This window comes from Oncorhynchus masou, chromosome 8 (genome assembly GCF_036934945.1).
Source record: "Oncorhynchus masou masou isolate Uvic2021 chromosome 8, UVic_Omas_1.1, whole genome shotgun sequence".
In the NCBI taxonomy this organism is placed as follows: Eukaryota; Metazoa; Chordata; class Actinopteri; order Salmoniformes; family Salmonidae; genus Oncorhynchus; species Oncorhynchus masou.
The window spans coordinates 44621467-44637739 of NC_088219.1; the positions used below are offsets into that span (position 1 = coordinate 44621467).

At 42.8% G+C, this 16273-nt stretch overlaps 1 protein-coding gene across 6 annotated transcripts in view; it reads right to left on the minus strand.

Annotated features, from left to right (window-relative positions):
• Positions 1–16273, minus strand: part of LOC135544732 (ral guanine nucleotide dissociation stimulator-like) — a 114230-nt gene that overhangs the window by 15038 nt on the left and 82919 nt on the right. For 5 of the 6 annotated variants that reach the window (XM_064972592.1, XM_064972593.1, XM_064972590.1 and 2 more), the window contains exons 2-8: positions 11997–12319; positions 11053–11127; positions 8790–8983; positions 8219–8340; positions 6955–7170; positions 6483–6671; positions 1890–1967 (exon numbers count right to left, since the gene is read on the minus strand). In XM_064972592.1, the coding sequence (XP_064828664.1) occupies positions 1890–1967; positions 6483–6671; positions 6955–7170; positions 8219–8340; positions 8790–8983; positions 11053–11127; positions 11997–12319 (1197 nt within the window). The remainder of the gene's footprint in view (positions 1–1889; positions 1968–6482; positions 6672–6954; positions 7171–8218; positions 8341–8789; positions 8984–11052; positions 11128–11996; positions 12320–16273) is intronic. The other variant, XM_064972589.1, reaches the window with a different exon arrangement.

The following is a 16273-nucleotide window of genomic DNA, read 5'->3' on the forward strand; positions in this document are numbered from 1 at the left end:
AGCCAAATACATTTAAACTCAGTTTTTCACAATTCCTGACATTTAATCCAAGTACAAATTCCCTGTCTTAGGTCAGTTACGATCACCACTTTATTTTATGAATATGAAATGTCAGAATAATAGTAGAGAGAATTATTTATTTCAGCTTTCATTTCTTTCATCACATTCCCAGTGGGTCAGAAGTTTACATACACTCAATTAGTATTTGGTAGCATTGCCTTTTAATTGTTTAACTTGGGTTAAACGTTTCGGGTAGCCTTCCACAAGCCTCCCACAATAAGTTGGGTGAATTTTGGCCCATTCCTCCTGACAGAGCTGGTGTAACTTCCTTGCTGAGCGGCCTTTCAGGTTATGTCGATATATGACTCGTTTTTACTGTGGATATAGATACATTTGTACCTGTCTCCTCCAGCATCTTCACAAGGTCCTATGCTGTTGCTCTGGGATTGATTTGCACCAAAGTATGTTCATCTCCAGGAAACAGAACGCGTCTCCTTCCTGAGCGGTATGATGGCTGCGTGGTCCCATGGTGTATATACATGGTGTATGTACTAGTGTTTGTTACCGATGAACGTGGTACCTTCAGGCGTTTGGAAATTGCTCCCAAGGATGAACCAGACTTGTGGTGGTCTACAATCTTTTTTCTGAGGTCTTGGCTGATTTCTTTTGATTTTCCCATGATGTCAAGCAAAGAGGCACTGAGTTTGAAGGTAGGCCTTGAAATACATCCACAGGTACACGTCCAGTTGACTCAAATTATGTCAATTAGGCTATCAGAAGCTTCTAAAGCCATAACATAATTTTCTGGAGTTTTCCAAGCTGTTTAAAGGCACAGTCAACTTAGTGTATGTAAACTTCTGACCCACTGGAATTGTGATATAGTGAATAATAAGTTAAATAATCTGTCTGCAAACAGTTGTTGGAAAAATGACTTGTGTCTTGCAAAGTAGATGCACTAACCCTCTTGCCAAAACTATAGTTTGTTAATTTGTGGAGTGGTAGAAAAACGAGTTTGAATGACTCCAACCTAAGGGTTGTAAACTTCAGAATTCAACTGTATATCTCTATCTTTCTCTCCATTCTCTCTGTCCCTGTCTTTCTCTCTGTCTTCTCTCTCTTTTCCCTCCCCTCTATATCCCTCTCTCTCTTTTTCTCTCTGACTCTCACACTTTCACTTTCATTTTTTGAGCTCCCCTTTACTCTCCTGCCCTCTTCTCCCTTTAAATCTGTCTGCCAGGTCATTTAATTTCTCTCTTCACTCCCTCCCTGCCTTTCATGTCATCCTCCATTTCCCTAAAGCCACGTTTTCTATCTTCCTCATCAATCTTTTTATCTTTATCTTTATCTCTCTATATTATTTCTCTCTCTCTCTCTCTCTCTCTCTCTCTCTCTCTCTCTCTCTCTCTCTCTCTCTCTCTCTCTCTCTCTGTCCAGTCTCTCTCTCTCTGTCCAGTCTCTCTCTCTCTGTCCAGTCTCTCTCTCTCTGTCCAGTCTCTCTCTCTCTCTGTCCAGTCTCCCTCTCTCTCTGTCCAGTCTCTCTCTCTCTGTCCAGTCTCTCTCTCTCTCTGTCCAGTCTCTCTCTCTCTCTGTCCAGTCTCTCTCTCTCTCTCTCTGTCCAGTCTCTCTCTCTCTCTGTCCAGTCTCTCTCTCTCTCTCTCTGTCCAGTCTCTCTCTCTGTCCAGTCTCTCTCTCTCTCTCTGTCCAGTCTCTCTCTCTCTCTCTCTGTCCAGTCTCTCTCTCTCTCTCTCTGTCCAGTCTCTCTCTCTCTCTCTCTGTCCAGTCTCTCTCTCTCTCTCTCTGTCCAGTCTCTCTGTCCAGTCTCTCTCTCTCTCTCTGTCCAGTCAATCTCCCCCTCCTTTGTTGCATTCCTTCTATCTTAATGTCCTTACCAGGTCTCGGGGCTGCTGCTGTCTCTTCTGGGCTCGTTTGGGGTTTATTTCCAGGGTGGCAAATTTGGACGTGCCCTCCTAGAACGAGAGAAGAACAGACAACAAAAACCCCAGTGAGATCAAATGCCTAAGCCCCTGTTTCAGCGATTAAATAACACGGGTTTCTGTTTTTGTTTGGTTAAACACGGTTAATTAAATGGAAGAATACACACTTTTTCCTGGAATGCATCCTGTCCTTTATCAATCTATGAAATGGTGAACATACAGACTCCCACATTCTACTTCAGAGGAACAGGCAGAGTAGGCATATCCTCAACTGGCACAGCCTACCACCATGCTATGGTGTCACTGGGGGATTCCCCACCCCCCCATTAACACACCTACCCATCCTTAATACACACATAATGGCTACCTCTAGATGCCCTCACATCTGTGTGTGTGCTTTGGAATTTGGGGAATGTTAGGGTTTGAGGTCCACGTGTGCGTAAGTGGGCTTAGTTACTATCCCTCCAAACAAACACACCCCCACGTCCAAGTGAAGACCAACCACCCATGACCTGCCCTTTATATCGTTCTGTTCTATTCTGTTCTGTTCCATAACAGTTGATAATGGATTAGCTAAATGAATCATGTTCCCAAGTGCACAAAGCGCCATACATGGTTAGGTAAGAACTCTACTCATAGTGAAGATGACCAGACATTTCACCAAGATATTACATTCAGAAGGGAAACTCCTGACGACAGAATTCCATATGTTTTTTAATTTGATGGTGGAGAAATTGTATTGCTGTCCATTCAACTACCTGAATAAAGTCTTGTTTTTATGTGTCACAAATTAATTTCAGAATGCCCTAGTTTTGGGCACCAAGCGCGACACACATCACACGTTAGTTACCCTATTATGCTACTTACTGCAGGGGGTAGTGTGTCAGCCACACCCTGTCATCTGATCCTGAGTGATGACACCATCAGTGTGTGTAGAAGTAGTCCTAGAGGGGTGTGACCCCACACAAAGGAAATCATATCACTCAACTGTGTGTAAGTGTATAACATATTTATTAATGCTTTACTGATTCTGCCCCCCAAATACATAATGCATGCACATGCACGCACACACATATAGGTGTGCCAGGGTTTCTGCACCGGACAACGTGACCGGGAAGATTTTAATTTACCGGCCATTTGCAAAATATACATGACCCATATGCATTGGGTGCATAACCCACCCACGGTGCTCAGAATGACAGAGATCACATTTAGATTATGGTAATGCATTTTAACAGGATGTTAAGGTAATGCATCTCAACAACTCGTGTAATGAAGCAGCCAATAAAAGGTCATTTTCAAACTTATACCAGAAGGCGATTCGCGGGAAAACACAAATCTAAACAGCGCACCTGGAAAATACCATTCTGAACAGAACACCTGGGAAAACACCATTCTAAAACAGACTACCTGGGAAATACCATTCTAAACAGACTACCTGGGAAACACCATTCTAAACAACGCACCTGGGAAATACCATTCTAAACAGCGCACCTGGGAAATACCATTCTAAACAACGCACCTGGGAAATACCATTCTAAACAGACTACCTGGTAAATACCATTCTAAACAACGCACCTGGGAAATACCATTCTAAACAGCGCACCTGGGAAATACCATTCTAAACAGACCACCTGGGAAATACCATTCTAAACAGACCACCTGGGAAACACCATTCTAAACAGACCACCTGGGAAATACCATTCTAAACAGCGCACCTGGGAAATACCATTCTAAACAGACCACCTGGGAAATACCATTCTAAACAGACTACCTGGGAAATACCATTCTAAACAGACCACCTGGGAAATACCATTCTAAACAGCGCACCTGGGAAATACCATTCTAAACAACGCACCTGGGAAATACCATTCTAAACAGAACACCTGGGAAATACCATTCTAAACAACGCACCTGGGAAATACCATTCTAAACAACGCACCTGGCAAATACCATTCTAAACAACGCACCTGGGAAATACCATTCTAAACAACGCACCTGGGAAATACCATTCTAAACAACGCACCTGGGAAATACCATTCTAAACAACGCACCTGGGAAATACCATTCTAAACAACGCACCTGGGAAATATCATTCTAAACAACGCACCTGGGAAATACCATTCTAAACAACGCACCTGGGAAATACCATTCTAAACAGCGCACCTGGGAAATACCATTCTAAACAACGCACCTGGGAAATACCATTCTAAACAGAACACCTGGGAAATACCATTCTAAACAACGCACCTGGGAAATACCATTCTAAACAACGCACCTGGGAAATACCATTCTAAACAACGCACCTGGGAAATACCATTCTAAACAACGCACCTGGCAAATACCATTCTAAACAACGCACCTGGGAAATACCATTCTAAACAACGCACCTGGGAAATACCATTCTAAACAACGCACCTGGGAAATACCATTCTAAACAACGCACCTGGGAAATACCATTCTAAACAACGCACCTGGGAAATATCATTCTAAACAACGCACCTGGGAAATACCATTCTAAACAACGCACCTGGGAAATACCATTCTAAACAGCGCACCTGGGAAATACCATTCTAAACAACGCACCTGGGAAATACCATTCTAAACAGAACACCTGGGAAATACCATTCTAAACAACGCACCTGGGAAATACCATTCTAAACAACGCACCTGGGAAATACCATTCTAAACAACGCACCTGGTAAAACACCATTCTAAACAGAACACTTAGGAAAACACCATTCTAAACAGCGCACCTGGGAAACACCATTCTAAACAGCGCACCTGGGAATACACCATTCTAAACGGAACACCTGGTAAAATACCATTCTAAACTGAACACCAGGTAAAACACCATTCTAAACAGAACACTTGGGAAAACACCATTCTAAACTGAACACCTGGTAAAACACCATTCTAAACTGAACACCTGGTAAAACACCATTCTAAACAGAACACCTGGTAAAACACCATTCTAAACAGAACACCTGGTAAAACACCATTCTAAACAGAACACCTGGTAAAACACCATTCTAAACAGAACACCTGGGAAAACACCATTCTAAACAGAACACCTGGGAAAACACCATTCTCAACAGGGCACCTGATAGCGGTTCCATAAGTGAAAGAGATAAAATCTCTGTCAGAATCTTAGAAAGGGGTAATATGACTGGGATTGTTCCTTTGGCTTCTGGACAACAAAATAAATATGAAAACCAATAGAACAGGAGAGAAATGTCATAGCGGTGGGTCCAATAAGGAAGTAAATGGAAATAAATGAGCCAAAATGATATAATTACTCCTGTCTATACATAAAATCATTCAAAAAACTTCACCAGAAAGCATTACTTAGCCACAGAAAAATAGAGGATCAATCGCTTCTTTTAAAAAATTGCTGTGGATTGTTTCAAATCACAAGCTCGTAGGCCTATTTGGGAAGCCCACTATTTGGGCAGCGTGTGTGACAATAGGCATAGCTGATTATTGAGTTTCGGCTATCAGTGAAAAGCATCTTTAAAATATGCGTGAAGATAATGTGTCTTGGGTGTAATTTAAAATGTTGAGACAAGAAGAGGGGGAGGGGTGTGTGGCGATATAGGCGAGTCGCTCTCCGGAATGCCTCAGCTTTCTCCCTCCAATTCTTGCGCATTCATTGTTTCATTTTGTGAATTGTTTGCCCTTTGATTTAAAAAAAAATCTATTCCCCATTACACATGTCACCAGTAGTAAATGTACCGTTTATCCTGATCATTTGGTTACATTAATTTATGTTAATGCATGTATTAATCACAGTCATTTAACATTCTCATTCTTGGAGTGGAAATGTTTTTTGGAGAGTTCACAAGCTGCTACACTTGTGAGAAGTTTTGGTTTCATTTCATTACAATAATTTTCTAGATTTGTAATTAGTTCATTTGCCTTTTGTTTGGAGTGCTCCATGTGAGCAATGAGCATGTGTCTGGTTTCTCTGTTATGATAATGTTGAGGAAGTGCGTGCCTGAGCACATATAGAAACAGTTTTTAACAGGCGATTGCATTTGAAATTGTTGGGCAATGAATGGTTTGAGTTTAGTGGGACTATCATTTATTTTTCAACAGGACAATGGCTACTAGGCTGTGTAAGGGCTATTTGACCAATAAGGAGAGTGATGGAGTGCTGCATCAGATGACCTGGCCTCCACAATCACTGACCTCAACCCAATTGAGATTGCTTGAGATGAGTTGGACCCCAGAGTAAAGGAAAAGCAGCCAACAAGTGCTCAGCATATGTGGAAACTGCATCAAGACGGTTGGAAAAGCATTCAAGGTGAAGTTGGTTGAGAGAATGCCAAGAGTCATCAAGGCAAAGGGTGGCGACTAAGAATCTCAAATATCGAATATATTTGGATTTGTTTAACACTTTTTTTGTTACTACATGATTCCATGTGTGTTATTTCATAGTTTTTAATTCTACAATGTGGAAAATAGTCAAAATAAAGTAAAAACCCTTGAATGAGTAGGTGTGTCCAAACTTTTTACTGGTACTGTAGACACACGCACACATCCTACCTTGATGAGCAGCTCTCTGCTGAGCGAATGGTTATTTTCGTCTGAGAATATTTCTGACAACTCGTGGAAGATGCGGAAGTTCTCCCTGGACACCTCGTCCCACGTCCTCTTCAGCCGGTGGACCGGGTTGCACTGCAGAGCAGAAAGGATGGCCCGCAGCGAAGAAAAGTTCTTCAGGATTCGACACTCCTGAAGGGAAAAAAGACTATGAATATCAAGGAGATATCAATGAACCCAACTAAGCACCGGTGGCATATCAATCCAATGTATTATTAAGGAAAGGGAAGCATCAGAACTTTTTTTGCTCAAATAAATATTTTGAACATAGCATTATGGGTACTGTAGTCATTATGCTACACAACACACACTGTGCCTCTGCAGGAACTGAAGCCAAGGACACCTCAGAATCTCATGCCAAGAACAACAACAACAACAACAACAGCAAGAACAACTGCTAACAACAGCTCCTCACCCTGGACACTTCGATCCAGCGCTCCACCAGTTTGGCCCGCTGTGTAGGTTTGAGCAAACGCTCGCTCAAGCAGGTGGCGATGACACAGTTGGTGACACAGTTGAACTGTGTGACAGTGGCACGGATGGTGGGTGCCAGATGCTCCTTGCCCTTCTTGTCCCGGTGCGACCAGATACTCCCCAGACAGTGGTAGGGAACCACCTTCTTAAAGAGCTCCTATGAGGAAAAAGGGGAGTAAGAACCATAAAACAAAATGGTCTTAACATGTTTTCACTCTCATGGACAGAAGAGAGAGAAAAGAGAGGCAGGCAAATCCTTTAGAAGGCTTCGACGAGAAATGATAAAAGTGTCTGCTGCACTCCAGTCTCCTAACAAAGGTCCGTAGGAAAGCCTTTGGAGTGACATTTGTTTATGAGTGGTAACTCAGCAGCAGAGTGGGCATAAAGCCCTCGTTGTCTTCTGTCTCTCTTCACTTCCTAAGATAACTAACACGGCTTATAGTCCTGCATCAGGTCACACACCCACGGTTCCCAGCCGTTGACCAGCCAAAAAATCAACTGGTGGGTGGAATGAAAACATTCTCGAAAACATTTTTAAATCAAGATAATATATTTTTTACAAACACAGGAGCTTGTTGTGTTGCATTTTACATTACATTTACATTTAAGTCATTTAGCAGACGCTCTTATCCAGAGCGACTTACAAATTGGTGAATTCACCTTCTGACATCAGTGGAACAGCCACTTTACAATAGTGCATCTAAATCATTTAAGGGGGGGGGGGGTTGGGGTGAGAAGGATTACTTTATCCTATCCTAGGTATTCCTTGAAGAGGTGGGGTTTCAGGTGTCTCCGGAAGGTGGTGATTGTTGCGAAGTCCATTGGGCTAAGTGGGGGACTATCCACTATCCAGTATTTGTGTGGTGCTGAAACACTCCTAATTTGTCCACGTAAAGAGCGCGGCTCCAAAAAACTGACCCGTGCAGGACTCTATCTGGGCTCCAATGCTCACAAGAGGACGGAGTTACAGCGTTTCATTTTTCATTTTCCTTCAAATCTGGCGTGGAAAAAATACACAAACTTTTTGAAAACAATGAGAAAGTAACGAAACACTATAAAGTGCAATGGTGGAAAATGATAATGGAAAATAATAGACTAAATGTACTTCGAACAAAGACCGAGTTAATACTGTATAAGGATATGTTGTTAGTACAAGGACATGTGCTGCTGGGAATCTGAATTTTTGTAATGTTTTGGCATCTTACCGCGTCCATGAGGGTGAACTGCTCGGCCACCACCGCCGGGTCAAAGTTCAGAAAGTCCAGTCGGTCATCCTCGTAGCCATTCTCCTCCAATAAGGTGAAAGGATAACCGCCATGATCCAGCACTGAGGGGTGACATCACAACTCATTAGCTTAATTAGGTCAAACACACTTTCACCACTTTTTATGAGCGGCTGGGGTTTGTAAAGTCCTTAATGTAGTGAAGTGAGGGCGACCACCCTCAGATATAACTTTCGTTGAAGATGTAGCTCGAAATGTTGTAAGCTAATACAGGTGTGTGTCATAGAGCATCTGACTGTGCTGGTCCTACTTTTACTACATGACACCCACGATCACGTCACACACACGTCACACACACATCACACAGTTTTGTCTGTAACACAAAAAGGGATTCACAAACAGCAGTGTTCTCTTATTTGGAGTACCACCCAAAACATCTCTGGCCTTCCACTAATACGAATTATATGGACTCTACATGACCATGTTTAGGAGCTGGGGTCAGGGTTCAAAGTACATACAGTAAGTTTAGTCGGGGGTTAGGTGAGTGTCTTACACTCACTCTCGGGCTCTTGGAGCTGCCGGCGGTGGAAGTGGGCCAGGAGGTTGCAGGCGCGGCGTTCCAGGTCCGATCCCGGGAAGTTGAGGTGCAGGTAGGAGATGAGACGTCGCAGGCAGCTGTACTCCGGAGGATTCCAGAAGTCCTCAGAGTACTGGTCAAGCCATGCCCCCAAGATGGAGGATATCGTGCTGTGGAGAGAGAGAGAGAGAGAGAGAGAGAGAGAGAGAGCGAGCGATGGAAAGAGTTTAATACATGTGTTTGGATGGCAAATTTCTCTACCTTTAATAATAATTAAAAAAAGAGGAAAATGGAGTTGAGAGATAGGAAAGATAAAGTACATAGACAGAGGGGTGTATCAAGTACAGGAAAATGATAGGAGAGTGAAAATGAAGGAGACTAGCTACAATCAATTCTGAGAAGGACAGGAAAGATATATACAGTGGGGAAAAAAAGTATTCAGTCAGCCACCAATTGTGCAAGTTCTCCCACTTAAAAAGAAGCGAGGCCTCTAATTTTCATCATAGGTACACTTCAACTATGACAGACAAAATGAGAAAAAAATCCAGAAAATCACATTGTAGGATTTTTAAGGAATTTATTTGCAAATTATGGTGGAAAATAAGTATTTGGTCAATAAAAAAGTTTATCTCAATACTTTGTTATGTACCCTTTGTTGGCAATGACAGAGGTCAAAAGTTTTCTATAAGTCATCACAAGGTTTTCACACACTGTTGCTGGTATTTTGGCCCATTCCAACATGCAGATCTCCTCTAGAGCAGTGATGTTTTGGGGCTGTTGCTGGGCAACACAGACATTCAACTCCCTCCAAAGGTTTTCTAATGGGGTTGAGACCTGGAGACTGGCTAGGCCACTCCAGGACCTTGAAATGCTTCTTACGAAGCCACTCCTTCGTTGCCCAGGGATGTGTTTGGGATCATTGTCATGCCGAAAGACCCATCTTCAATGCCCTTGCTGATGGAAGGAGGTTTTCTCTAAAAAATTTCATGATACATGGCCCCATTCATTCTTTCCTTTACACGAATCAGTCATCCTGGTCCCTTTGCAGAAAAACAGCCCCAAAGCATGATGTTTCCACCCCCATGCTTCACAGTAGGTATGGTGTTCTTTGGATGCAACTCAGCATTCTTTGTCCTCCAAACACGACGAGTTGACTTTTTACCAAAAAGTTCTATTTTGGTTTCATCTGACCATATGATATTCTCCCAATCTTCTTCTGGATCATCCAAATGCTCTCTAGCAAACTTCATACGGGCCTGGACATGTACTGGCTTAAGCAGGGGGACACGTCTGGCACTGCAGGATTTGAGTCCCTGGCAGCGTAGTGTGTTACTGATGGTAGGCTTTATTACTTTGGTCCCAGCTCTCTTCAGGTCATTCACTAGGTCCCCCCGTGTGGTTCTGTGATTTATGCTCACCGTTCTTGTTCAAACAGGTGCCATTAATACAGGTAACAAGTGGAGGACAGAGGAGCCTCTTAAAGAAGAAGTTACAGGTCTGTGAGAGCCAGAAATCTTGCTTGCCAAATACTTATTTTCCACCATAATTAGCAAATTAATTCATTACAAATCCTACAATGTGATTTTCAGGATTTTTTTCCTCATATTGTCTGTCATAGTTGAAGTGTACCTATGATGAAAATTACAGGCCTCTCTCATCTTTTTAAGTGGGAGAACTTGCACAATTGGTGGCTGACGAAATACTTTTTTGCCCCACTCTATATGAACACAATAGAAACATATCCAATGTCCATAATGGCAAAACTGCTTACGTCAGCAGAATAGTGCTGGAGAAAAAAAGATGTACGATTTTAATTTGACCTGTGTTTAGTCCATAATGTTTCTTGATCAGTGGGTAGGATATTAGCTTGTCAAAATGAGGCTACATTAAAAGTGGAATACTGTTACTATAACAGTGTGTTAGTGCAGGTTTTCAGTAAATCTATGTAAATCATGAAGTTCATCGGCATTTCCTGCAGCGAAATAAAATTCTCAGCAACAAAAGAGTGATCAAATTAAGATCCTACAACTATACTAGCTTGTAGGACAGATTAAGTGGCTTCCTTTCTTATGTCTTAGAATAATGTCTTGTAGGTGTAAATATTACACATTCCTGGCAACAAAATGTGAAAATTATGTAAGTTTCTCTGTTTTCTGTCACTGTACAGTATGTGTTGAAAAGGAGGCTATTTGAGAGAAGTATTGTCCACAATGTGTTTCTGAGTCAGACAGAGACTTACTTCCTCAGATCTGTGCGATCATCATGAGTCAGTCTGTGGCCCTCGGAGCCAGGCAGGTGCTGGAGCTTGGCATACCTGAACAAGGTGGGGTTGGTATACAGAAGATAGCCCTATTTGGTAAAAGACCAAGTCCATATTATGGCAAGAACAGCTCAAATAAGCAAAGAGAAATGACAGTCCATCATTACTTTAAGACATGAAGGTCAATGATGAACATTTCAAGAACTTTGAATGCTTTTTCAAGGTCAGTCGCAAAAACCATCAAGCGCTATGATGAAACAGTCTCTCATGAGGACCGCCACAGGAAAGGAAGACCCAGAGTTACCTCTGCTGCAGACGATAAGTTCATTAGAGTTACCAGCCTAAGAAATTGGCAATTAACTGCACCTCAAATTGCAGCCCAAATACATGCTAACAGACACATCACAACATCAACTGTTCAGAGGAAATGAATCAGGCCTTCATGGTCGAATTGCTGCAAAGAAACCACTACTAAAGGACACCAATAAGAAGAAGAGACGTGATTGGGCCTTGAAACACGAGCAATGGACATTAGACCGGTGGAAATCAGTTTGCTAGTCATCTATCTATCCATCCATCCATCCATCCATCCATCCATCCATCCATCCATCCATCCATCCATCCATCTATCTATCTATCTATCTATCTATCTATCTATCTATCTATCTATCTATCTATCTATCTATCTATCTATCTATCTATCCATCCATTCATATATCCATCCCTGTATCAAGACATTCATTCCTCCACCCTCCATTCATCATGTCATTCATGCATCACTCCATCCACCCACCTTTTCCATCCATCTATAATTCTTCCACCAATCAACTAATGGATCCACCCATGCATACATCCGTAAATTCATCCATCTATCCATCCATTTATGCACCAATGTATCCCTCCCTCTCTCCCCCTCTACTCACCTGTTGAGCAGCAGGTCCAGGACCTGCTTGGTGGAGGCGAAGGAGCGGTAGGTGCAGAGGAAGATGGTAACGTAGGTGGAGTCGTTGCCCCGGAACGCCGCCACCATGTACTCCACCAGCTTCTCCAGCGTGCCTGCCTTGATGGTGCGCACCTTGCACGTCTCATACAGGCTGAGCGATGCGTCCACACCTAGCCAGCGTTGACCCTTAGCGGCCCTGCTGCCACCAACGTGGTGGCGGTGGTGGAGCATCTGCACCTTCCGCAGGGTGATGGTGTATACCACCCCGTCCTCCACCTCCTCACCAATCTCATGGGTCGCATTCTGAAAGACAGAGGGAAAAAGTGAGAGATAGAGAGAGAGGTTTAGATACTCTTTCTTACTTTTTTCCGCACACGTGAAAGCAAAATGAAGCCTGGTCCATACTAATTCTGGAATTTCTCCAAAGGTAAGGGCTGGCTTTTCTTTAGTTACACATCGAACTACGCATTATATATAACCATTGATTAATAGACTACATGTTAGAAGTCAACCGATTAATCGGAATGGCCGATTAATTAGGGCCGATTTCAAGTTTTCATAACAATTGGAAATCGGTATTTTTGGACACCTATTTTTTTTTTTTTTTTTTTTTTTTTTACAGATTTATTTAACTGGGCAAATCAGTTAAGAACACTTTCAATGACGGCCTAGGAACGGGTTAACTGCCTTATTCACAGGCAGAATGACAGATTTTTACCTTGTCAGCTCGGGGATTCGTTTTTGCAACCTTCCGGTTACTAGTCCAACGGCTCTAACCACCTGCCTTACATTGCACTCCACGAGGAGGCTGACTACCTGTTACGCGAGGGCAGCAAGATACCAAGGTAAGTTGCTAGCTAGCAATAAACGTATGAAAAACAATCAATCTTCACATAATGTCACGCCCTGGTCTATATTTATTATGTTATTTTCATGTTATTGGGTCAGGCCAGGGTGTGACATGGGTTTATTTGTAGTGTGTTTCGTCTTGGGGTTGTGTGGGGTGTATAGATTGGTCTGGGGCTGCCTGAGGCGGTTCTCAATCAGAGTCAGGTGATTATCGTTGTCTCTGATTGGGAACCATATTTAGGTAGCCTGGGTTTCACTGTGTGTTTGTGGGTGATTGTTCCTGTCTGTGTTTGTTGCACCAGTCAGGGCTGTTTCGGTTTTCGACGTTTGTTGTTTTGTATTGTTCGTGTTTCGTCATAATTAAAGATGTATCGAACGAACCACGTTGCATTTTGGTCCGATCCTTATTCCAACTCTTCGTCAGAGAAGGAGGTAGAAGAAAACCGTTACACATAATCACTAGTTAACTACACATGGTTGTTGATATTACTAGTTTATCTAGCGTGTCCTGCGTTGCATATAATCGATATGGTGCCTGTTAATTTCTCATCGAATCACAGCCTACTTTGCCAAACGGGTGATGATTTAGCTTTAGATTTGTCGTTGCACCAAACCTAACCATAAATATCAATGCCTTTCTTTAAAATCAATACACAAGTATATATTTTTAAACCTGCATATTTAGTTAATATTGCCTGCTAACAGGGAAATTGTGTCACTTTTCTTGCGTTCCGTGCAAGCAGTCAGGGTATATGCAGCAGTTTGGGCCGCCTGGCACGTTGCGAACTGTGTGAAGTCCATTTATTCCTAACAAAGACCGTAATTCATTTGCCAGAATTGTACACAATTATGATATAACATTGAAGGTTGTACAATGTAACAGCAATATTTAGACTTAGGGATGCCACCCATTAGATAAAATACGGAACGGTTCCGTATTTCACTGAAAGAATTTTGTTTTCGAAATGATAGTTTCCGGATTTGACCATATTAATGACCTAAGGCTCGTATTTCTGTGTGTTATTATGTTATAATTAAGTCTATGATTTGATATTTGATAGAGCAGTCTGACTGAGCAACGGTAGACAGAAGCAGGCTCGTAAGCATTCATTCAAACAGCACTTTCGTGCATTTTGCCAGCATCTCTTCGCAATGCTTCAAGCATTGAGCTGTTTATGACTTCAAGCCTATCAACTCCCGGGATTAGGCTGGTGTAACCAATGTGAAATGGCTAGCTAGTTAGCAGAGTGCGCGCTAATAGCGTTTCAATCGGTGACGTCACTCACTCTGAGACTTGGATTAGTTGTTCCCCCGCAGCTTTTGTGGAGCAATGGGTAATGATGCTTCAAGGGTGACTGTTGTCAATGTGTTCCTGGTTTGAGCCCAGGCAGGGGCGAGGAGAGGGATGGAAGCTATACTGTTACACTGGCAATACTAAAGTGCCTATAAGAACATTCAATAGCCAAAGGTATATGAAATACAAATGGTATAGAGAGAAATAGTCCTATAATTCCTATAACTACAACCTAAAACTTCTTACCTGGGAATATTGAAGACTCATGTTAAAAGGAACCACCAGCTTTCATATGTTCTTATGTTCTGAGCAAGGAACTGAAACGTTAGCTTTCTTACATAGCACATATTGCACTTTTACTTTCTTCTCCAACACTTTATATTTGCATTATTTAAACCAAATTGAACATGTTTCATTATTTATTTGAGGCTAAATAGTTTTTATTGATGTATTATATTAAGTTAAAATAAGTGTTCATTCAGTATTTTTGTAATTGTCATTATTACAAATAAATTTAAAAAATCAGCTGATTAATCGGTATCGTCTTTTTTTGGTCCTCCAATAATCGGTATCGGTGTCGGCGTTGAAAAATCACCTCTACTACATGTATATTGCTGTGAAATACAGTATTGGAGTATTCCCCTTCACACATGATTTGTATAATTGTGTGACAAGTTTTAGAAGGAAGTGATTGTATGTGCCTCTGGTCTAGGCTATAGTCCCATTATCCAGTGACAGACATTACAAGCTTTTGGCTTTTCTCCCTCCGTTGATTTGTTGGGCTAACACCCATATTACTCTGGCCAAACAATATTCACTCCACCATCCTGTGACCCATCTTTTATGGATTATTTTTCTCTCAGAGTCCAACTCAATACCTCCCAATTTAACTAACACCGAGCCTCAGGCCAAAACCAATTATTGCACTCGACTCAATGTTTTGCCACAATCTGGTCCCTGTTGTTTTTGGTTCCACAGCCAGCTGTTCACCAGCACGACACAGCACAGGGAACGACACAGAACAGGGCACAGAAAAGGGCACAGCACAGGCCACAGAACAGGACAGGGCACAGCACAGGGCACAGCACAGGCCACAGCACAGGGAACAGCACAGGGAACAGCACAGGGCACAGCATAGGGCACAGCACACGGAACTGCACAGGGCACAGCACAGGGAACAGCACAGGGAACAGAACAGGGCACAGAACAGGGCACAGCACAGGGCACAGCACAGGCCACAGCACAGGGAACAGCACAGGGAACAGCACAGGGCACAGCACAGGGCACAGCACACGGAACTGCACAGGTCACAGCACAGGGCACAGCACATGGCACAGCACAGGGCACAGCACAGGGCACAGCACAGGGCACAGAACAGGGCACAGAACAGGGCACAGCACTGGGAACAGCACAGGTCACAGCACAGGGCACAGCACAGGGAACAGAACAGGGCACAGCACAGGGCACAGAACAGGGAACAGAACAGGGCACAGAACAGGGCACAGAACAGGGCACAGCACTGGGAACAGCACAGGTCACAGCACAGGGCACAGCACAGGTCACAGCACAGGGCACAGCACAGGGCACAGCACAGGGCATGCCTTCTTATAGGTTGGCATACAGGATGTGGATAAGGGCTGATAGCAGAAGCGGATGTTCTAAAACAGAGTGAGGACTGAACAGCTGTGGTGGTAGAGAATGGACATTATGGGCTCAGGTTTGCTTGCAGACACATTGGAGGATATTTTGACGGTATAAAATACATTCTTTTTTAAAAAGCCCAGTTTTTAAAGTAGCTGCTATTGCTTTTTGCTTTTTAGCACTGCACTGCATCTATCTGGGATTGCACTGAATGATTCACAATGCAAAGTTTTGTTCACAATGTCGAATGCCACTACCAAGACTCTATTCAACTATCCAGTTTAGTTCAACTGTAGATAGGGGACACCAATGCATCAGATGGGTACACAGTCTGACGTTGAAGGCAGACGGCCTTTCTGTGACCTGTTGAGAAAGTTTTGAGCTGGACTGAATATCGCCGGGCAAATATTTGATATTATAAAACATGTGGTATAAATATTTACTGAACGTGAGCATGTGCAGTGTCGCGTATT